This window comes from Callorhinchus milii, unplaced genomic scaffold (assembly GCF_018977255.1).
Source record: "Callorhinchus milii isolate IMCB2004 unplaced genomic scaffold, IMCB_Cmil_1.0 Scaffold21, whole genome shotgun sequence".
Taxonomy (NCBI): domain Eukaryota; kingdom Metazoa; phylum Chordata; class Chondrichthyes; order Chimaeriformes; family Callorhinchidae; genus Callorhinchus; species Callorhinchus milii.
Genome location: NW_024704762.1, coordinates 7,919,454 through 7,943,332, shown reverse-complemented (window position 1 = coordinate 7,943,332; position 23,879 = coordinate 7,919,454). Strand labels below are relative to the sequence as shown.

General features: G+C 48.6%; 3 protein-coding genes across 3 annotated transcripts in view; all 3 read right to left on the bottom strand.

Annotated features, from left to right (window-relative positions):
- Positions 1-1,016, bottom strand: part of mef2b (myocyte enhancer factor 2b) — a 33,653-nt gene extending 32,637 nt beyond the window's left edge. Inside the window, exon 1 of the mRNA XM_007898811.2 lies at positions 740-1,016. The gene's annotated coding sequence lies outside the window, so the exon portion shown is untranslated. The remainder of the gene's footprint in view (positions 1-739) is intronic.
- A 9,547-nt stretch (positions 1,017-10,563) lies between these two features.
- On the bottom strand, positions 10,564-16,673 carry borcs8 (BLOC-1 related complex subunit 8). Its single transcript, XM_007898809.2, has 7 exons — positions 16,533-16,673; positions 14,991-15,103; positions 14,473-14,537; positions 14,210-14,317; positions 12,802-12,902; positions 11,872-11,941; positions 10,564-11,275 (listed from the first exon to the last, which is right to left on the bottom strand). The coding sequence occupies exons 1-6, from the start codon at positions 16,567-16,569 to the stop codon at positions 11,916-11,918; spliced, it is 450 nt and encodes a 149-aa protein (XP_007897000.1). The 5' UTR covers positions 16,570-16,673; the 3' UTR covers positions 10,564-11,275; positions 11,872-11,915.
- Positions 16,674-19,732: 3,059 nt separating this feature from the next.
- On the bottom strand, positions 19,733-21,006 carry mrpl34 (mitochondrial ribosomal protein L34). The gene is made up of 2 exons (XM_007898808.2): positions 20,952-21,006; positions 19,733-20,202 (listed from the first exon to the last, which is right to left on the bottom strand). The coding sequence occupies exons 1-2, from the start codon at positions 20,966-20,968 to the stop codon at positions 19,875-19,877; spliced, it is 345 nt and encodes a 114-aa protein (XP_007896999.1). The 5' UTR covers positions 20,969-21,006; the 3' UTR covers positions 19,733-19,874.
- Between the last annotated feature and the right edge of the window lie 2,873 nt (positions 21,007-23,879).

The window sequence follows — 23,879 nt, the reverse complement described above, 5'->3', positions numbered from 1 at the left end:
AAACTGGGCCCGGAGCTGGTCCAAGTGTAATGTCCACTTCGTCGCTTGGAGACGGGGGAAGTCTTTGGATAAAGCATGTGGGGTTAAAATCCAGTTCAGATTCCCCCCACCCCACCCGGGGCAACTGGTGTGTCCGCAGTGCTACTCTGGCTGAGATCAGCGCTGAGCAAGGAAGAGGACCTCGGAAGCTCTTCAAACCGACCCAATCAGCTATTATCCAGACAGGAGGCACAGAAGCAATTGGATATTGTATTTTTGTTTTTAAAACAAAATGAAATAAATAACAAGGGATTGTTGAGCAGAGCATTGGTGCGGAAACTCGTACGCGTTGAAAGGGCCATTTCAACTCATAAAAGTTTCAGAGCAAAACTGAGAAAAGAAACAAATCAGAGAGAAAACAGACAAAACAAAATATCAACAGAAAATAATAATAATAATAATAATAATAATAACACTGAAAGGGATTTGGCTGCAGTTCCTTATTGGATATGTTTGGTGCCTCTCAGTTCATTCTGTGCCCATGAATTTACAAACATATCCATCGACACATAAACACACAGTGTCCACACATTTGCAATCGATCCCAACCGCTCGGATACATTGTCGTTTGGGGGTAAACATCGTCTCATGTCATGTGTAGCGATCGCAAGAGGTTTAACTATCTATAAATATGAATGCACACAGTCAATTGCTGCACTCGAACGCGATTTTTTTCTGGGTGTTCAGGAGGGTCACTCACCTGATGTGGTGGGAAATTAATGTCGATCCGAGCACAGCTCCCGGACAATCTCAATTAGGAAACTTCAACGCCAATCCAGCGGCGAGATGGAGAAAACAGACTTTTTAATATATATATATATATGATATATATGTGTGTATATATATATATATATATATATATGTGTCACCGGATTGAAAATAAAACGTTCTCCTTTCAAATGGACCGCCTCATCGCCGGGGGTACATGCGATAGATGTGTCCGCACAGATCAGATCGCCAACATATAGTGGGGAGGAGGGGGGGGGGGGGGAGAGGAGATGAGAAGGGGAGTGAGGAGGAGGAGGAGGGGGGGGGGGGAGGGGGGAGTGAAGAGTGAAGAGTGAAGAGTGAGAGGGCGATCCTCTCTCTCCTCTCTCTCTCTCTCTCTCTTCTCTCTCTCTCTCTCGTTTGCTATCAACACAAATAACTGACAGCCCCCGTCAATCGCGGCGATGGAAGGCACTCACTCCCTCACCCCCCTCCCTCCCTCCCTCCCTCCCTCCCTCACTCACTCCCTCACTCACTCACTCAAGCCCGACTGCTGACATCTTTGCGCGATGGCTCATTCGGGATGTGATGTGTGTGTGTGTGGGGTGCGGGGTGTGTGTGTGTGGGGGGGGGGTGTGGGGGGTCGGTGGTGGGGGGGGGATCACGGAGGGCACTGACTGGGGGTGAGGAGCTCCCGCGGTCGCTGCGCCACAGGAGTTCGCAGCTGATGATACATCTCGTGTTTGTTACAAACTTCCTTCAGGTTCCAGCCGCCGGGGGCCCGCCCCGTCCGCCCGCTCCCATTGGTCGGCCGGCGCTCCGGAATTTGCATACCGACCCGCCCCCCGCGCCCCCATTGGCCGCCGGGCTTCCGGCACCCGCGCCCGGCGACTCCCATTGGCCCGGCGCGTCACCAGCCCGGTCGCGATTGGCCGACGCGCCCGTCCGTCCGCCAGGGCCGCCCTGTCAATCACCCGTCCAACAACAGGGAGCAAAATGCACAGTGTTCTGTATCCGCACAGTATCCGAATGGGGTTTTCTCCCTCTTTTCCGTAATGGGAATCCCCAATGCTTTCCTCTCTGGGGCTCCTTTCCAACCCTCTTCCACCCCCACCCCCCTGCACCCCCCACCCACCCCCCCCTGCACCCCCCACCCCCCCCCTGCACCCCCCCCCCCCCCCCCCCCCCCCCTGCACCCCCCACCCACCCCCCTGCACCCCCCACCCACCCCCCTGCACCCCCACCCACCCCCCTGCACCCCCCACCCACCCACCCCCCTGCACCCCCCACCCACCCCCTTGCACCCCCCCCACTCGACCCTGGCGTATGCCCCAGGCAATCCGAGGCAGAAAAATAATAATATTTTTTTGGGGGTGTGGGGGGGGTGTGGGGAGGGGTAGAAATGTGCCAAACAAACAAACGCAATTGCTCCTGATACTGTCACCGACTCCGGCCTCAGGGGCCGTCTCTGCTGTTTATTTCGGGCACAGGGTCCAACCGCCTTTTGGGAAGTGTTGACTCCGAAAACAGCGCATTTTGGAGACGTTCCCTTCACCGCTACACATTAAACTTTCAACTCTTCCATCAGCGCCACTTGAAACTCCTTAAGGATTTTTTTTCCCCCCAAACCTGTGCTTGAAAATGTATGATATAATTTTTTTTGGGGGGGGGAGGGGGAGGGCTTCAAGATATGGTTTGGGGCAGGAATGTTACAGAGGTAGTGTCACTTTAAAGAGGTTATTTTGGGGCTGATGTGAGCCTCATCTACATTTTATATTAAAAAAGTTTTACCCCAAAGCACTGAATACCTTTTTTTTTATTTTGCCATCAGTTTTTCGTGCCCTTTTCTTCTTAAGAACACGAGAGGGCCCAAGAACAAGAAAAGGCAATTCATCCATCCAACCTCCTGCCCCAGACAGCAATAACAACAACTTGCATTTATACAGCACCCCTCACCCAGAATAGCATCCCAGTCACACATCACCCCTTCCCCTATGCAATAATGCCCTGAGGAACAAGTTCCGTACATAGTCCCTAAATTGCAATGTATATTTTTTCATTTCCACATTCCCGCTTTGCAAACTTGACCTCTCATCCCTCTCCACTTAAAATTTTAACCCAGTTCTTTCCCATGTTAAATAAAAACATTGCTTATTTCAGTCTGTGCCTCTCTAACACAAGTAGTACTTTCTCAGGTTCTTGGGAATAAAGGATCTCACAAAATCATGGTACCCTTATCACGTTGTCGAGACGTCTCAAAGCGCTTCACGGGATATACTGTAAAATGGATTGACAGTGTATTTTGTGGGCAAAACGCAGCAGCCAGTTGCACACAGCAATGTCCCACAAACAAAAAACATGCCTTGTGCCTTGGACAACCTCGTGAGAGGCAGCGGGGAGAGTGATGGGAAGAGAGGCGGGAGTATGAGGCAGAGCAGAGAGTGATGAGAGGGTAGCACTAATGACCTATCACTCTCCTTGGTTGCAAAACCTGGCTCTGCCACTGTCGCCCAGCAGTGACACACTGTGCTGCCCGGTAACTTGAAGGAAATGTAATGTTCTTTATAGATGTCTTCCTGGTAACACTGTGACTTCAGGAAGTGACAGGTTTCCGAATTGTACGACTGCTTTGTTTTGAAGGCAGGAACTTTCTACAGACTTTTGTTGTTGTCTACTTTTTAAAATCTGTTTCATCCCATTTCCCTCCTCGGGCCACATAAGCCGAGAGAACAGGGATGGGGGAAAGACTGAACTGCACATCATTCCCTGCCCCACCCCAACCACCATAGCTAACATCTTCCTCAACATTCACAGCACTCAGCCCAGAGCCCATACACTAAACACAGAAACATTCAGACTGATTGCTAGGTATGTACAGGCACAATTTGTTATAGTCCTAACAATGACTTGTGTGGAAATGAGAGTGTGGATGCATGTGCGTATGTGTGTGTGAGAGAGAGAGGGTGCGTATGTTGGGTGTCAGATCATAAAACATAATCTACCACAAGCTTCAGGGCAAAACAGAGATACAAGTGTCTGTGTGTGTGAGAGAGAGAGACACACACACACACACACAAAGACGGAGCCAGAGAGAGAGAAAAACAAGATTTTGGGCTCTCTAACTTGTCAATAACTTCACTGACTTTGAGAGACAATCCCATTCTATGTAAATATTTGAGGGTTTTTTTAAATACTTTAGAAGATTTTCCCCCCTGACACCAATGGTGGCTGAGAAGATCGCCACACAAAGCTGAAGGTTGGATGCTCAAATCCTAGTCTGAGCTGAGTTACTGGGACTAAAATCACCTTCAGCGACCCTGGAATAAAGAGAGGAAAATCAGCTAGGGCTCCCTCCCATTCCTGGTCCCAATCCAGAGCATTCAGAGCAACCCTCCCCAAGAGTGTATATGTGCAGGGAAAGGGTTTTACCCCTACCTTCCCTGCCCTCCACCCCTCTTAATCCCAAACCCCAGCTCGGATCCGAAATCCCTGACTGTCCAGCGCCTTGGAACATCCTCCCAACGTGAAAGGCACTATACAAATGTTGTTGTTGTTGACGGAATTTGGGTTTGGGTGTGACTTGTCGCTCTGTACACTGAAAGACCGCAGACCATCTCTCCTCAATTCCAAGAATCTAATATTGAGTTAGCAGAGCAGGAATTGGGAAGCAAAAGCCTCTAATCTAGGGAACACTGCACAAAACTCTCTTTATCAGGCGGAGGGAAGCCTTCCACAGCTATAATGACTTCCTGTTCCAGACACTCACACAGGGAAGCAGTGAGGCCTTCCAGCAGAGAGCACAAGCCCACAAGAGAGGGTTCGGATGAAGAAGGCCAATCGGTTGATTTGATCTCATCCTTCGGGAATCCTTCGCTCCCACCTCCACAACACCCCCCCCCCCCCCCCCCATCTGCATCAGTCTTCCCATGACAGCTTCAAGAATGGCAGAACAGACTGAATGAAGGGCTGAATGGCCTACTCCTGTTCCTGTGACCTACCTAGTTAAACCATTTAAAGTCAGACCAGCACAGTTGTTTCTCAGTCAGCCTAATGTTTAAGCCGGCGTGTGGAGCAGGTGCGTCACAATGGGGGATCGGATGCATTGCTATTCCTGGAAACTGGGTCACGGAATGCTAGAATTTACAGGAGTCACAGAAGGAGGTCTTTCAGCCCATCAAGCCTATGCTGGCACTTTAGTGCCACTGGACAATTCCCAGGCTCAGGATGGCTTGTCCAGGGGGAAGCCAGGTGCTATTCCCACTCCCGGTGTGGTGTTGCTTTATGGAACCACGCAAGCGCCGTGGCTCTAATGGTAAAATCAGTCAAACTGTATCCTTCATCTCAGTGACAACACCCCCAGGTTATAATAATAATAATAATAATAATAACAATAATCCTTGCATTTGATACAGCACCTGATCACGTCGTCGAGACGTCTCAAAGCGCTTCGCAGGATACATTGTGAAGTGCTGTGACTGTGCGTTTTGTTAGGCGAAACAGAATTCTCCTCGCTGTTAAATAACAACTGCTATCAGGCTTCGTAGGCGTTTCCCCGCAATTTCCGCACGAAACACAGCACACGCAACCTCAACGCGAAGTGGGGTACCTGCGGCCGGAGGTCAGTGTGCAGAGCCATACTGCGTATGCAAAGCTGCAGCACAAACAAGTGTTTCGGATCTCACGGGGTTAACTAGCATTCGCCAAGACCTTGCAGAAGAAGCCCCTTCTACACTACTTCTCCTTTCGGTACCGGCTGAATCTTTTTATATCGCAACTGCGGTGTAGCAACGTCTGACAGAAATAGCATTCCTGCCTGAGTGCGGTGCGAACCCAATGTATCTCTTTTGAGGAAAAGACTTATCATCTCAGGCAGCAAATCCCACCCTCGGAAACCATACTCCGGACCCCTGTGAGAGAGAGAGGGGCCTCGGACGCAAGACCACACTCGGATTCCGAGTAGAACTTTGCACTCCAGCGTCGCAAAGGCAGCCAATCTATCTTAGGCATGTGTACAGCCTGCTCCTAATAATAGACTTATCACATTGATCGTTCCCTTATGTAACCGACTGCAGTCTTTGCACTGCACACAACATGTGCACATCTGTACAGATACATTTCTCTGTGAAGGTTTTACGGAATAAACTTGCAAGGTCGGAAGGACTTTGGGAAGTGCAACAACGAAAGAGGCTGAATCCTGGAGGTTGTTTGGGAGGAGGGGGATGTTTATTTACTTTTTTTCTGTTCATTTACTCTATTCCACTATTTATTTTCTGGTTTCCGAAATATAGTATAGAAACCTCAAAACCAGCAGCTGCGTTGGGGAAAGAAGACCCCAACTCGCCCGTCCCACCATCGGTGGTCGAGCCTTCAGCATCTCTGCCCCCACCCTCTGGAACTCCATCCCACAGTCCCTTTGCCTCGTTCCCCCACCTTGCCTCCTTCAAGATCCGTCTCAAGAATCTCCTCTTCGACCGTGCCTTCGGTCACCCTCCTCACCCTACCCTCCACCGCCCTCCACCTCTCCTGATCCCAATCACCAACTCGGGTGCAGATCCTGACTGTCCAGTGTCCTGCTACATCCTCCTGATGTGAAAGGCGCTGTGTAAATGTAATTTGTTGTTGTTGTGAGACTGGAGTCTGATATGGTCGGCAGCCAATAGCCACTGATTACAACAACAACAACTTGCACTTATATAGCGCCCTCCACACAGGGTAGCATCTCAGAGCGCTTAACAGTGGCGGAGCCTGACTCCGAGCTGGGTGGGGGTGGGTGGGGGAAACGGCTGTAAGCACGGTCGAAGAGGAAAGTCTTCAGGCGGGACTTGAAAAAGGGGAGAGGGGGGGCAAGGCAGAGGGATTGAGGGAGAGCGTTCCAGAATTTTGGGACGTAGTGGCTGAAAGCGCGACCTCCGATGGTGGGGCGGACGGTGCAAGAGACGAGAAGGAGGCCGGAGCCAGTCGAACGGAGGCACCGGGTGATGGATTAGGGAGTGAAGAGGTCGGAGAGGGAGGGAGGTGCCAGAGAGTGAAGCGATTTGAACATGAGCGTGAGGATTACATATAAGAACTACAGTGAACTCCTAATAACTCGTCACTCCAATGGAAAGGGTATAAGGAGTGGCGAGCTAGGCATATGTATAAATAAATACATAAATAAATGCAGCCGGGAATGGGCCCCTGTGTCAGAGGAATGAGCTATGATCAGCTGAGCTCTTCAGTCTTGAAAAGTGACGTCTCACTTCTGATCTCTCAGTACCTTCTAGAGGATTGAGAAAATAAACTCCTAACAATACCTCTGGATGCTCCAAGACAGAACAACAACACACCCACACATAGTGGTAAGGTTACAAAGGGCAATTTCAGAACAGGCTCCAGGAAGTATCTCTTTACTCAGAGGATAATTAACGACTGCAACAGGTTACCAGGAAGGGTGGTTGAAGAGACCAGAGCATTGGATTACATTGTGTAAATACAACTTTGATTCAGTCTCTCAGAAACTTTTACTGTCAGATATAAGGGTTCTGCCATCAACATTAGGCCCTAACAGTACAAGAGGTCACAGATTCAACGGTTGCTAAGGGCGGACACTAGGAAGTGTTTTTATATATAAATACACACACAACAGGAATCAGCAGGAGCAGGTTACCAGGAAGGGTGTGGAGGCTGTGGCACTGGGTTTATTTAAGAAACAGCTCAATGTTATAATGAAAGATGTTTGGGTGGGTATTGTGGAGAAAGTCAGCCACCAATCTCGTAATCTTCCCAGCCAGCAGAGAAAAAGAAAAAGGGGATATTCCCTTTGATATAGGAGAATAGGAGAACATTGTCTCTCCTTGAGCTACATCACAGGATCTTTAACAATAATAATCCTTGCATTCGATATAGCGCCTTATCCCATCTTTGAGATGTCTCAACATCCATTGGCAAGTAGAACCTCAATGTAATATCTCACCTGAAGTTCAGCACCTCTGACAATGCTGCAATGGAGTGTCTTGTAGCCTCGCCCATGTGCTCAGAGTCCTGACTTTAACCTGTTGACTTAGAGGCGAGAGCACGAGCAACTGAGCCAAACTAACACCAAGACTCTTATTAGTTCCGAGCTGAATTTGAACCCACTTTTCCCAAAGACCACAGGATGGGTTCCCAATACACTACAGACCACACGGCCCCTAGCGTACACACATACAACTGCCTCTAGGCAAAGTTGGGAGGTCACGGGAGAGGCTGGAACCGTTTGCCCAGCTGTCGGAAGAGACGGTAGCCTGGGGGGTAGAAGAGCTGTGATCCGCAGTTCCACACCTCTCTCTGGGGCTGGAAACCAGAGGCCTGGGGTCTCGGCTAGTTCTGCTTTTTCTCGTTTCTTTGACAGGGAGAAGTTAAAACCTGTTCGGCCAAAAATAAACCATGTGGTTTTTCTGTTGCAAAAGGACAGGTCTGATTGAAGACTAGCGATGCTGTGTCTCACCAGGGGCATCTGTCCCCTGTGGATCCATTGCTTACACAGGATCAGGAGGTGACCATTGGTCCCATCCAGCCTATTCCACCAGTTTACTGGACCACGGCAGATCCTTTAATCCCATGTTCCCAACTTTTCTCCTTACCCTCACTTCCCAAGTTTTCTATCAAACTCCATTTTAAGCATCTGACATCCATTCTGCCTCTTCACCCTTCTGAAGCAATGCACTCCACATCTTCCAACTCCTCTGAGTAAAGATCTGCTTTCTGATCTCATTTTCAATGGTTCAGCTCTAACTTTGAGGTTATGCTCCCCTGACTTGGATCCCTCTAGCAGAAGAGTCTCCCACTATCTACCTTGACAATACTGTACAATAATCCTTGCATTTGATACAGTACAATACCACAATGAAACATCTCCAAACAGGATTCACCATCACTATCCACTTCCAATCACCTTCTTAACACAATGAAGCACATTGACAACTGCAATTAATATCTCTCTCTTTCGCTCTCTCTCTCTCTCTCGCTCTCTCTTAGGTCAGAAAGAGGGTCACGGGTTCAAGTTCTGGAAGTCTGGAGCCCTTTTGTCTGTAATTGCAGGAAGCTCTTTGTGTTTTCTTGGTGACCTGCTCCCTCTTGCGGTACTTAATGGTATTCCAACATTGACCACTTAACCAGGTTGATGAGTTTTAACCTTGATACAACATTGATTTAATCCTATCATTTGGATAAGACATTAAACTGAGGCCCCGAGTGCCCGTTTAGGTGGATGTTGAAGAACCCGTGGCACTATTCGAAAACGGAAGGCGTCTTTCTCCCGGTGTCCTGGTCAACAATCCCCCAAGTAAAATTGGTCACTTACTCCATGGCTGTTTTGGGGGCATTGCCCACAAAATACACAGTCAAAACCCCTTTACCCTATATTCCTGTGAAGCGCTTTGAGATGTCTCAATGTCATGGTAAGACGTTATATCAAATGCAAAGATTATTATTATTATTATTAATGGACTTCAAAGACCCAGAATCTTAATTTACTACTGGCTGAATTGGCATCTCTTCTCCACCAGGTGGGGAAACAGCTGCTACTCTTAAAAGATGTCCACTGTCCCATATCAAGGTTATTACTGTCCCAAGCAATGGAGTCTCTGAATAGCACACACAGGAGCTAGGATTCTCTCCCATTTTGCTCTTTGTGTAACTGAAGCCCTGACCTTGGCTGAGATCAATAACTCATACAAGACGTGGAACTGTGATCTCTGGTCTGTTTGGCTGAGTGACGCTGAATTGAAATATATAAAACATTTGTAAGTAAGAATGATACTTGCACTTGATACAGAGTCTTTAACTGTCAAAGCTTCTCAAAAGTGGAGTGACTCTAGTTGTTATGCCAAAAATGCAGCAGCCAAATTGAACACAAAAAGCCATAGTGATTGATCATCGCAACTAGGAGGGATTGTCGGACAGGACACTGGGAGAAACTCCCACCTCTTTTCAAATAAGTGTCATGGGACCTTTAATATTTGCCTGAACAGGCAGTAGCGAGCTCGTCTTAATGTCTGTAATAATGATCCTTGTATTTGATATAGTCCCATTCACACATCTGCATTGGTGGAAATCCGGTGTTGTTTTTAACTGATGGGAAACGACAGTGGTTGAGAGCAAACTAATTGCCTCCAACTCACCTTGAAAGCGCTGCATTGTGTTGTCCCAATTTGCTCCTGAAAGGGTTAATTATATTTCTCCCTCGATTTGGGATTAACTTCCGCAGTGAGTGAGTCACACTAATCCCCGTCACTATGGAAACGCTGGGAAATTTAAAGGATGGGATCGTGACTGCAAAGAAACCCATATGTGGGTCACTGCATACAACCGACTGGAAGCAAGGGGGGAGCTTTACATATGATCGGGAGATTTTAAAACAGACCAAAAATCTCAGATTTGAATTTCACATTTTTTGTATTTAAATTATCCTTCAATTGGAAGCAACGTGTCCTGCGCCTTTTCTTTATTAACACAAAGATAATAATCCTTGTTGAGACGTCTCAAAGAGCTTCACAGGATTTTACTGTGAGGTGCAGCTGACTGTGTATTTGTAGACAACTGCGGCAGCTAATTTGCTAATATCCCATAAACAGACATGAAATGAGTGACCAATTCTATCTGTGGGATTGTCGGTCAGGACACCGGGAGAGAGAATCTCCCTTCTCTTTTTGAGCAGTGCCAAGGAATCCTTAACGTCCACCTGAACAGGCAGACAGGAGCTCGGTTTAACATCTCACGTGAAGGACGGCACCCCCGACAGTGTGGCGCACGGCTACTCGGGAAGGAAAAATACAATGAAAACCAACACATCACCAATTTTCTGTCTTGACTGCATTTATTACTGCGAGTAAAAGTAACAGGAAGCTAGAGTCAAATCAGATACATCAGCACCCAGGAGAGAGAGAGAGAAATGCATCTGCTGAGCAAGTAAGGCCTCTCTCTGAGGCTAACAACAGTGATTGTTCTGAAAACTGTACCACAGCACCTTGTTTATAAGCTTCTGTCTCATCCAATCTCAGCTGCGACAGCAACTGGCCATCAAGGCCCCTGAGCTGGCGAATGGGGGCAATTAGGCTGAATTCCCGCTTTACCCGTCCGGAAGATGTGTGTACCGCACGCGCGCGCGCGTGTGTGTGTGTGTGTGTGTGTGTGTGTGCGTGCATGTGAAAACATTAAGTATGTACATCCTCCAACTACACAGGGTGACATACACCAGCGCAACATTCATTTTAATGAGAGAAACGACTATTAAAAAGGGGTGTTTGGTGCGCGACCAGGGTTGCTTGTAGATGTGGGAGGTCAGGGTCAGGGAAGCGATTTGAAGAGCTCTTATCCTTTTCGAGAGGCGTGTTGTCTCGAGAAAAATAAAAACTTTTTCAGACGTCAAACACGGCAGCCCTGTGTGTAACCCAGGGGATGCTGAGGCCAACCTTCAGGAGGGTGCTGAGCTTGAGGAGCTTATCACATCAGAATCTCTTTGTTCATGTCGTGGGACACGTCTGTGGTTCACTGGATGCACCACCCAACACTGAGGAAGCATTAAAAAAAAGATATTGGTTCAGCTAGTAACCCAAATGGGTAAGACTATATCTTCCCGGCCTTAACCGCCATCCCACTTCACCTCTGTGATCCGCTCGCCTTACTCCACCACATCCTCCTCCACCTCCCACCAACCTGTTTCTTATCTACCGCCATCACCTCCCCCCCACCTCCCACCCCACAAACCATCAATGCATGAGCATTGCAGTCACTTTGCCCCCAATCTGGACCTCCCTCCCTCTCTCTACGTGCCTATGCTTCGATCCCTTGCCGAGGCCCTTCCCTCCCTCTCTCCCTCCCTCCATATCTCCCACCCAGACTCTAGAAAGCACTTTGAGACATTCTCGGACACGAAAGCACAAGTTGTCTTGACTTTCTTTGTGTAATCAGAAGATGAAGCAGTAACCCTGTGATGCCACCGGGTGACAGCACAACTGCACACAGTATTCCAGGTCCAAATACTGTACAGATGGTGAAAGAACCTGGAACCTCCCATTTCCTCCCATCTCAGTCGGGCTCTCAGGTGTAGATGCCAGGTGTTGGGATGAAGAGGAAAGGAAATAAAACCGCTTTCCTGTTGCTCACCTGGTCTCTGTAGACAGGGGCCGATGCCCTCTTTAGCCCCTCACTTAGGGCGTTCCTTTTGCATCACTTCCTGCGGCAGAGATAAAATTCCGGAGTAACCAGAAAGTTACGTTTGTACAGGGAGACCAAACTCCCCGACAATGACAAGGTTTAAATTTTCTCCTCTGTATCATCACTTACCCACCCCCCACCTGTGCCTTCCTCCCCACTCCCACCACCCACCCACCAACCCACCTACCACCTGCCCAACACTCAACGATTCTCACAACAGAAAGTGATGCAGAAGAATATTCTAAAGGATGGAGGAAAGGGAAGAGGGAATGGGCCTTAAATTGGGGGGAGAGAGAAGAGGTCAACACGGATTGTACACAAACACAGAAAGGTCTGTGATCTGCTGGGTAGCAGTGTTGTGGGAGCTTTACATTATGATCTTTCTACTTTCCTCCCATTTTGGCCAAGGAACATTCTCTTCCAAACATACTGGTGATTGTGTTCTGACATCCCCTCCCTCTCCCCGCTCCCCATCCGTTTCCAATTGCCTTTTATCATCATCATTCATTTCCTCCAATATGGAGGCTCCAAGAGTGTGCATTGTGGAACAATGTCTCTCTCTCTCTCTGTCCCTGTGATTGATGATTGATTTGAGGTTTAGGGCAGGTCAGAGAGAGAGAGAGTTCCATCAACTACCCCAAAACCCACCAAATCCACTCCCTCCCCCAGTGATTATAGTTTTGCCAGTGAACAGACCCAGAGCGACATGGGACCAAGAAAGACGCAACACACATTGCCCTGATTCGCATTACTGTTCATTTGTCAACATTTAACTGTGTTGATGGCCATTAATGTAGACCTCAAAAGCCAGCGGCTCAAATTCGAACTTTCCCCGCCAACTCTCCCCTCAGCCGCCCACTTGACTTGAGCATCACTAACCTGGAATGAAAGGGGCATGCCCTTGTGTCTGCACTCGGGAAGAAGAGGAGAAGGAGGAGGAGGAGGAGGAAGGATCAGGAGGAGCCTGTGTAACAATGGAACTGTAACAGACACTCACGTCACTGAGCTGCATGCAGCGAAGGCAACAGAAATCAAACAAAGGAGAAGCGTGGGGTGGGGGGGGATGTGAGTACTGAGTGGGGGAATTGGCACAACGAACGGCTAGAGGCATGGGAGTGTCACAATGAGCCAAAACCTGAGGCAAGTTTCCTTATTTCCCACCCCTCTGTTTTACCCAGCAGTAAGTAGGAACCCCGGTTGTTAGTCCATTGGCATATTGCTTTTCCAGGTGTAATAATCCCTTCAAAAAAAAATATAATAATTTGGTCACCAAATCCATGACTGTTTCTGGGACACCGCAGTGCACAATTGACTGCCATGTTTCGCCCACAAATACACAGTCACTCCACTTTACAGTGTATCGTGTGAGGCGCTTTGAGACGTCTCAACAGCGTGATAAGGCGCTGTATCAAATGCAAGGATTGTTATTATTTATAGTGAATCAAAGGGACAAGGGGAAAAGACAAGAAATGGGATTAGGAGGGTAACAAATTGCCGTGAAGTGTAAATTAGCAGAACGAGCTCACGGCTGAGTTTGGTTCTTAAGGTTTGGATAGTCATTGCTGGAGCTCAAGTAGGGCAGTATTTGACCACAGTAATCCTGTGTAACTAACCCATGGTGGAGCTAACCTGGAGATGCTTTCCTCTGTAACTAAGCCGGGGTGTAGCTGACTGGGGAGAACTGGTAGTGACAGAGTCAGGTGGATCAGGTGGAATGCACACTCAGTACTCACAGGGGTATAAACTGCACCAGCAAGTATAAAACAGAAAAATATAAACACACACAAATTAACTAGCGCCCCTCAGGGGCTCATCAAATGCAGCAACTCCAAGCCGCCAGCTGGTTTACCCCCCACCCCTATCCGCTCCCCAAATTCATCCCCTTTCCCTCTGTACTGGCTCAAACTGTGGGGGAAGCGGGGAGGGGTTTTCCATAGACGCCCTCTTGTATCTCAAGCACAAGTGGCCAATGTTCATGTGAGAGCCTCAACAGAAAGGATTGGAGAGGTTCACACACACGTATCTTTGGCCAGGGCTGGGGGTAAAAAAACGGTGTGTGGTGGCGGGGTCGTCCCAAACTCAGTCCAGCCTCCCTCTCCCCCCCCCCGCCCCACCACACCACCCCGTGCTGCTGTGTTTAATGATCTGCCCCCTCATGAGATGACAAGCGCAATGATGATAAAGCAGGGGAGAGGGTGATTGACATGGGGTGCCTAGGGGAGGGCGAAAGGGGAGGGGGGAAAAGGGAGGGAGGGAGAGGGGTGACACTTTGTGGTGGGTCCGTTACCTGCGGCCCTGCAATGAGGACAGCTGCTCCTTGATGCTGATTGTTTGTCTCAGGAGACCCTCAATGCTTCTGAAGTGGACACCGCTGTTGGACATTCCCTTGACCGCACTCCGGAGGGAGAGAGAGAGAGAGAAAGAGGAGGAATTAACCCTTTGACAATCACCGTTGCACTCTGAGCTGGGTGGGGGGGGGGGCGGAATGGGGGAGAGTGTGGGGAGAGGAAAGAGAGGGTACAATTAGAAATAAAAACTGTGTGCTCTCACCTGCAGGCATACTCCACTGTGTAGATAGCTCCCTGACCTTGTTCCTCCACCTCCTGCATGTCTGTCTGTGCAGAGGAGAAAGAAACCAGGGATCAGTCAGTCACAGCTGGCTCCACACCCAATTCAGCGGCGGTTTTATTTCACTGACGGTAAGTGTGCGCGTTCCCCTACCTCACCAATTTATCCTCAATGCCCTTGAGTCTCAACCCCATTACTTCCCCTGAGTGTGAGCAATAGATTTGCCCATGGGGTTGGGGGAAGTGGGGGGAAATGAGGGAAGGGGAGGGGAGTGAGGAGGGAAGGCAATACAGAAGCGACCAATCCCATCAAACCCCCCACAAGAAACATAGGAACAGGAGGAGGCCATTCAGCCCCTCAAGCCGTTCCGCCATTCTATCAGATCATGGCTAATCTGTAACTCAACTCCAACTACCCGCCTTTGCCTCATGTCCCTTATCCATATCCCACCCAACACCTGCCCCCCCCCACCACCCACCCACCCACCCAACCCCTCTGACCTTGTGTTGCACCAGCTCGGGGAGCGAGCGGCGCACGTGCTCCTGTAGCCTGTAGAGGGCGACAGAGGGCTCGTTGGCGAGGAAGTACAGGCTCTCCATGAAGCGGTCTGTAACTGGAGCCAATAGGAAAGGCAGGAGTTCACGACGACGACGACAACAACAACGACGACGACGACAGCGACGACAACAACTTGCGCCACATTATTTATATAGCGCCCCGTGAAGCGTAGTGACTGTGTGGTAATACTCGTGGGGGGTCGTGGGGTGGGAAAGAGGCAACGAGCGGTTCACAAACAAACAAGTTTTTTTTAAACGATCTTTCACAACAACAACAACAACAACAAAATCGCGTTTGTACGGCGCCTTTCACGTCAGGAGGACGTCCCAAGGCACTGGGCAGACAGAGTTACGGACCCGAGCTGAGGGTCGGGGTGAAGGAGGGCGGACGGTGGGGGGGGGGGAAGCAGGGAGATCGAAAGCACGGTCGAAGAGGAGGGTCTTGAGGTGGGTCTTGGAAGGTGGTGAGGGAGGGAGGGGGCGAGACAGAGGGACCGCAGGATGGAGTTCCAGAGGGCGGAAGGCCCGCTTGATTTTAGTGCAATCAAGGAAAAAAAAATAGCTCCAATTTAACTGGAAGTTTTACTGCCCACCCCCCTCCCTCATCATCTTCTCCTCTCTTCCCCTCCACGCCCCCACCCCCACAACCCCCACCACACCCATACACACTATTAACATCCCACCTACAGCCCATTGAATGTACAGCATTTGCTGGAGTCCTATCTGGACAGGATCTACCATATACACACACAAAAAATGCATTTAGAAACACGGATACAAGATCGCACCTTCCAAAAATCGCAACTGACTGAAAGGGAAGGGGAGTGGTGGTGGGGGGGGGAGAGGGGGAGTGGTGGTGGGGGGGGAGAGGGGAGTGGTGGTGGGGGGGAGAGGGGGAGTGGTGGTGGGGGGGGGGGAGAGGGGGAGTGGTGGTGGGGGGGAGAGGGGGAGTGGTGGTGGGGGGGGAGAGGGGGAGTGGTGGTGGGGGGGGAGAGGGGGAGTGGTGGTGGGGGGGGGGAGAGGGGGAGTGGTGGTGGGGGGGGGAGAGGGGGAGTGGTGGTGTGGGGGAGAGGGGGAGTGGTGGTGGGGGGGGGAGAGGGAGTGGTGGTGGGAGGGGGGGAGAGGGGGAGTGGTGGTGGAGAGGGGGGAGAGGGGGGAGAGGGAGAGTTGGGATTCACAATGAAACGTACAATTTCCCTGGGAATTAAATAAAAAGACAAGAGAACTCAGTAGAGGGAAGTCGAGCTCTGTGCCACAAATGCAGCGCTAAAGCTTGTGCGGATTGCATTTAAACCGAGACAACTGCAGCTCTCTCTCTGCTCTCTCTGCTCTCTCTCTGCATGGGTCTCAGACAGCTCGCATTCCGAATTAAGGCACAAAGTAGGAGGCCAGTTGCCTGGCTGGAGGAGCTCTCTACCCAATGCCCTGCCCTTCCTGCACTTATCCCAATACTATTCCCTTTCACATTCTCTGCTGTGGTCTCACCCTTCTTCACTTTGAGTTGCATTTCCTGATCTTCCATCTCTAGACTCCAGACACACACCACACACACACACACACAAGTTGGGAGCCAGAGGAGCTCAGCTTTGCTACCAGGAAGTACACTCCTATCACCTTCCCCTTCAGCTGTCCAGGGCAAGTTTACTCCCCTATCTGTCACTCAGACAATAACACATTGCTTGCCCGCAAAAGGCATCTTCCCCCGTTTTTCCAGTCCCCTTCTCTTACACGATCAGATAAGTGTTTTTTTTAAAAAAAAAGATAATTAAGGGGTTTGAGAGGGTAAATTATGAACTATGTATTTCTGTTGATCTCAGGATATAAGGGCATGGATTTTAAGATTATAACCAGGAGTGTGGGGGTGGGGGAGGGAAGGAATTCTTACAGAGGTTTAGCAGAATATGGAATGAGTTGCCAAGGGGTAGCTTCTGAGACAGGGTCAACTGGGGGCCATTTCAAAGGGAATTAAATAAAATAATAATCCTTGCATTTGATATAGCGCCTTAGCAAGTCGTTGAGATATCTCAAAGCGTTTCACAGAATATATTGGAAAGTGGATTGACCGTATTTGTGGTCAAAACGTGGCAGCCAATTGCGAACAGCAGCGTTCCACAAAGTAGGGGATTGAGGGATTACTACCTCCGGAGAACAATCCGCCAATCGACTAAAGCAACTGCAATCCTACTTACTGCAAGGTAAACAGAGGCGTGTGGAGCAAGAAAACTTGCCTGAGGTTTCGCCCTGCACGGTAATCGAACCCGAGACCTCACTGTTTGGCTTGAAAATAAATTCACTGTGTTCAACAATGAAATTGGGTGAATGAAAATGAAAGAGTCATTATCCACCAATTTCCTGGTGAAGATTCCATCTCCTTCCCACCCTAGACTAGGGATACCGAACTCAGCTATTCCGAGGCAGCCAAGGAGAATGACCAATAGCCAGGACACCAGGAGAAACTGCTTCCTGAATAGTGTCACCGGATCTTCAACATCCACTGAACAGTACGATGGGACCTCGGTTTAACATCTCATATAAAAAAAATGGAGGGTATTTAGATTAGAGTGGACAGTTGCAGAGGGAATCTGGGTTTTAAACCTTCTTTGATTCCACGCACAAAACTACCATCACGTTATTTGGTGGCTACAGAACGCAAGAGATCAAAACAGCAACCCGCCAGCAGTTTTTGGTGATTGACGGCCTTTGCAATCCGTCTGAAAGAGACACGTTCACAGCACTGCAGGAATCTGTCTGCTCTTTTATCAGTGACAAGGAAAAGGCTGGGGCTGAAAGGTGGTCAGCTCTGTGCAGCGACACCAACCCACGATCAATGGCGTTTTCTCAGGACGGTTTGGGAACAATGTCTTCCAATCTGTTTCTTGAGTCAAAGACTCACATCATTTCTGCCCGGGTTTATTTGAAGGGAAAGATAAATAGAGGAGTCAGTCAATTTGCCGCATTCCTAAACGCAATCCATTCCTTAATTAACCACCACTGATAAGGAAAGGAACGCTGAAACTTTGACCTCATATTTGTGGGGTTATAATATCAAAGCTCTGTCTTTGTCAATTTGTACAAACATCCATATGAACTCACCCCAGTGGCTCAGCTGGTGTAGAACCAGACTAAGTCACACAGCCCTGGAAGGTTGCAGTTTCCATTGGGACTTCAACCTCAGTCCAGTACTCAGGTTGCATTGTTGATGGTACTAATCTTCGGGAGACATGAAATCGAGGTCCTAATTGGCAGGTGTTAAACTCCATGAAACAATTTCTAAAGAGAAAGGAGCTTATCAAGAATCCTCCCAAGATAAATTGGTCATTTGGGTGAATCTTATGCTCAAACTGGCTGTCACATCTCTTTATATAAACAGTCACTACTTTGCAAGAATTATTATTATCCATGGTCCATGAAACACACAGCACTCAAGTTGATGTTTTTTTTTGGACAGATTTATTCACCGAGTCAAATTCTCTGCACTTGGATTCTCTTAGAAAGATACTGCAGTCTTTCCTCCACAAGGAAGAATTAATGGACTAGGTGTGTCTTGGCTCTTTCCCAGCAGCACTATGATTTGACTGATGCTTACCTTGTCTTTCTCTAATGGCACATGGCAAGCTGGAGGGTATTAATTTGGGATAGCAACACTCTGGAAAGTCATTCACCGCTGTACACAGCAAGGATAATAAAGGTCACCAACCAGCCAGCCAGCCAAAAACTTCTAGCATTGCTTCAGTGCTCTTCCAATGTCCTTACTCTTTTGTTTTTGTCAGCTTTCTCTCCCTCTACTGTAAGGAACAATTCCACAGGTGCCCTCTGGTATCTTGCCCAAGTTATATTTAGAGAAACATAGAGTAGGCCATTCAGCCCCTCCAGCCTGTTTCACCATTCGATAAGATCATGGCTGATCTGTACCTCAAATCCAATTACTCACCCTTGTAACGTATCCCTCGATACCCCAACCTAACAAATACCTGGGCATCATTTAGGTGTGGGCCTTCATAGTAATTATCAGAGGATAGTATTCGACCAAATGGGGAGAGACAGAGGCCTTAAATCCCTTGCCCAACACTATCTTCCAGCAGGAGCAACAATGTAATTATTAAGAAATATAAAAATATTTAGAGTTTACTGAGGATGTTGAGAAAAGGGTAATTGTAAACATAAACATAAGCAAAGTAGGTAAAGAGAACATAGCACAGAGGAACGGGAAATATTTGAAGTTTACTGGGGATGTTGAAAAAAGGATAAATAAACATAAACTAAATGTAAGTGAAGTAGGTACAGAGAACATAGCTGAAAGATGTAAACAGGCCTGATTGTGCCTCACTGGGAACAAACACTCATCTACCTTGCTCATCAGAGAAGCCGCCCTCTGTGAGCTGAGGCTCTTGAATCAGACAACATGAACGTACTGGAAATATACCTGAGGCCTGTGTTTATACCGGAGTTTGTCCCATTTGCTTTTCTCCTGAGACACAAAAGAATTGAGATCCAGAGTGAAAGGGCTCTTTATGGTCTGATGTTTTCCCTCCACAATCCAGGACCACTGAGGCCAACTATGACCCACAAACTGAGAACAGCCGACACAGCCCAGACCGGGTTTCAAACCTGTAACCTTCTGGCAAATGTATAGTTAGTTACAAGTAATAAATAACACTCACTGCAACAAGCAACACACACAACACTTCATTCAGTTATTGTTTATATGTATACAATACAAATAGTCAATCAGGTCTAAATAGTTCAATACAAGAGGCAGATGGTCGCCTTCTCCAGCCTTTTCCCATTCAATAAACGTCCATGAACACATGGTGATCCACCTGCCCCTCAGTGTGTCAATGAGTTGCGTCCCTTCAACATTCTCCGGAGTATGACCTCGATGCCACCCCGGGTGCTGATCCGCTTCATCCACCCGTGCGTGCGCTTGCGTTTGATGTTCTTGGGCTGGTATTCTGTGCCGCGCTTCCTGGTCCTCACCTGCTGCTGCTGTGGGAACCAGGGGGAGAGCTGGCCGGTCAGACGCTGGAGGAGGCCGGCCGAGGTGGGCAGGTCGGCGCGGGAGGCAACCGATGGGCGGAATAGAGCGGAGCCGCACACGGCCCGCAGGCTGGAGCTGAAGGATGAGGCAGGGGCTGGAGGTCGGGTCAGCAGGTACCTACAGAAAGGAATCGGGAGTTTTAAAGCTTGATTTTTTTACCTCTGTGTATAGTAATAACAATCATAATAAAATTGCTCGCGTTGTTGACAGCGGCTACAACGTCGAAACACCTCAAACTGCGTCACAGCGACTTACTGTGAAAGGTAGTGACTGCGTGTTTCGTAGGCGGACGCGACGGCCAATTGGCACTCGCAACGTCCCACTAACAAAAACTCGCGGTTATATTTCCTGCACACGGGTGAGAGTTACGGAGCGGAGCGCTTAACAGTGGAGAGCTTAACGCTGAGCCGGAGGGGTGTGTGTGTGTGTGTGGGGTCGGGGTGGGGGGTGTGTGTGTGTGTGAGTGTGTGGGGTCGGGGGTGTGTGTGTGTGTGGTAGGGATGGGGTCGGGGAGGAGTGTTTGGGGGGGGATGGGGTGGGTGTGTGTGGGGGGGGGGGGGGGGGGGGGGGGTGTGGGTGGGGGGGGTCGGGGGAGTGTGTGTGGGTGGGGAATGGGGTCGGGGGGGTGTGTGTGTGTGGGGGGGGATGGGGTCGGGGGGGGGTGTGTGTGGGGGGGGATGGGGGATCCGGGCCGACACCGGCACCCGAATAAAATCCGGTCACTTCCAACCCGCGACCCGTTTGGGCGCCATTGGCTGCCGCCTTCCACCCACAAATGACACAGTCACTACACTTGGCAGCCTGACCCGGGGAAGCGCTTTGAGACGTCCGGATGGGCGCCACCGGCCCCTCATTGACTTGGGTACCTGCAGACCGCCGCCATCTTGCAGCCCAACGCCGCGTCCTCTCGTATCCCGCCGTCCCATTGGTCGCTGCTACAGTCCCGCCCCGCCCTCAACCAATCAAACGCCGCCTTACCGACGCGTCGCTTTGGACGACGCGCATGCGTCCCGCCCGGTGCATTCTGGGAGTTGTAGTTCACAGCCTTTGCTGCCACTCTGATACCTGTTCATAAACATCATAATCAATATTCACTTTACAACTGGACACGTATGAGGCTGATTGGATGTTTCGTTGAAAACGAGATCCACTTGAGAAATCCTGTTGTTTGCAAACTGCATGGCATAATTCTATTCATCTATAAGATCTCTCTATTACCTGTCAGATCATATATATATATATGTGAATCTATACATTTATATGAAAACCCAGATGAAATCAGATTATGCTGCTTTGTCTGAAAATAAAGCAGAGACAGTTTTTTTAAAAAAAAAAGAAAAAAAAAGTCTGATCGTTGAGGTTTTCTTTACAATGGATTTCCAGTTTCAGATCGGCATTGCCACCATTTCAAAAGTGTATGAAATCTTTCTCGTGGTTAACCTCAACTGTATTCCTCACCTTATCTAAATTTACACCCAAATTTTCAAATGAATTGGCTCCTCATTTCTCATATTCCTGTTCAGTGTGATGTTACTACTTGAAAAGAGAAGAGAATCCTCTGCTGTCCTAGACAAAACAATCTCCCCAGAAAACAAAAAAAGGGGTCATTCATTTTATGGCTGTGGTCCAATTGGCTGCTAAGTTTGGCTCAAAAATACTAAGTCTTACAGAAAGCTCTGAAGTGTTTTGAGATGTTTCAGTAGGATAAGATGCTATATCGAATGCAAGGTGTTGTCTGATTGACACCTGATGGATATAGTTTTTTTTAGCATGCACTGTTGGTGCAATACATTCCCAAGTGCCCAGAATTGATTTGTTTACTCATCTGTAGTTTCAAGGGGATGGACAAAGGTGTGTGTGTGTTTGTGTGTCCATCTGCAACCAGGGCTGCCTCTGCCTCCTCATCCTCCTTGACTTCTCTACTGCTTTTGACACCGTTGACCACTCTATCCTCATCCACCGCTTCTTTTCTCACCTCAACCTTCACGGTTCTGTCCTTGAATGATTCAGATCGTACCTCTCACACTGCCTCCACTTCATCTCATAAACGGTTTCTCCTCTAGCTCCCATATTGTCTTGTGTGGGATTTCTCAGCGCTCTGTTCTTGGTCCCCTCCTCTTCAATATCTATATTCTCCCTCCTGGTGCCATCATCTGCAGACGAAGGGTCAACTTCCACATGTATGCAGATGAGACCCAACTGTACATCTCTGCCTCCACCGTTGACTCTAGGACTGCTGCTGCGCTAACAGAATGTCTGTCAGACATCAAGTCCTGGATGAGAGCTAATTTTCTTCAGTTGAACATCAACCGGACTGAGGCCCTCCTGATTGGCTCCCGTTAGCGCCTCCATATCTCAGGTGCTGACAGCATCACCATCCATGGATGCAAACTCCACCTTGCTAAGCCAGACCGGAAACTTGGCATCTTGTTTGACTCTCAACTATCCTTTCTACCCCACATCTGTGCCATGACCCGCTCTGCCTTCCCCCACCTCCGCGACATGGCCTTGCTCCCCCCTACCTTTGGAACCTCCTAACCCCTTACCATCCCTCCCCCCACGCAATGGGCAACAGCCTGCTTCATGTCCCCTGCCTCACTTGCCCCACCATTGGAGGGCGGGCCTTCAGCCACTCTGCCCCCACCCTCACCCCCTCCCTTGCCTCCTCCAAAACCCATTCAAGACCCTCATCTTCAACTGCTTTTGATCACCCTGATTCACCCCCTGCCCTCCACCCTCCCCAATCCCAACTCCCAGCTTGAGTCTGAAACACAGACTGTCCAGCACCTTGGGCCATCCTCCTGACATGAAAGGTGCTATACAAATGTAATTTTGTTTTGTGTATGTGTATGGGAGAGGGTCTTACTGGACAGTGATGAAGTGCAGAAATCCTGCTCAATTTACCCCAGAGTTGCTGAGAATAACTGTAGTTCCCTCCCCAATCTTCCCAGTATACTGCAATCCTGGTTGAAATAAACAAACTCAGCATAAATAATTATTTATTTATTTATTATTATGAAAATTGAATCTGTGGCTTTCTTGACTTGTATAAATCACTAATTCACCACAATGTGCATTTTGCCACTGAGTTAGCCAGTGAATATTGTTTCATAGGTGTTTGGATTCTAACAGAGCAAGTCTGGAAAAAAAAACATTCGTAGTGGTTTTGTTTCCTGCAATGATAATGCTTTGTCCGTGTTGGCAAGTGGCTTTGTTTTTCAGCTCGCTGTAAAGCAGAATTCTGTTCCCTGGGGAATACAATTTTACACTGAGTGAACAACTCATGCATGGAAGGATAGGTAGAGCAATCCAGAAACACACAAAAGTCAACATTTATCCACAGACAAAAATAAAGAGATAGCGAGAGGTAGGCAGAGGTAGACAGATGAGTGTTAGTCATAAGACATATACCTCACTAGATTCATAGGTACGCAATACATTGTTATAATAATAACATAATGATAATAATCCTTGCATTTGATATCACGTCATCGAGATGGCTCAAAGTGTTTCAAAAATAATAATAACCTTTAAATTTGTTATTCTGTCTTTCACATCAGTAAGACCTCTCAAAGCGCTTCACTGGATTTTACTGTGAAGTTTAGTGACTGTGTATTTCCTAAACAAAACACAGAAGCCAATTTGTTCACAGTCATATCCCACAAACAGCCAGCCAGTCAATACATACCATTGTATATATTCATCGATCCGTGCAGATTAGACCTTGGTCCTTCAAGACCCATCTCAAGACCCCCATTTTCGACCGTAACTTCGGTCACCCTCTTACCCCTACC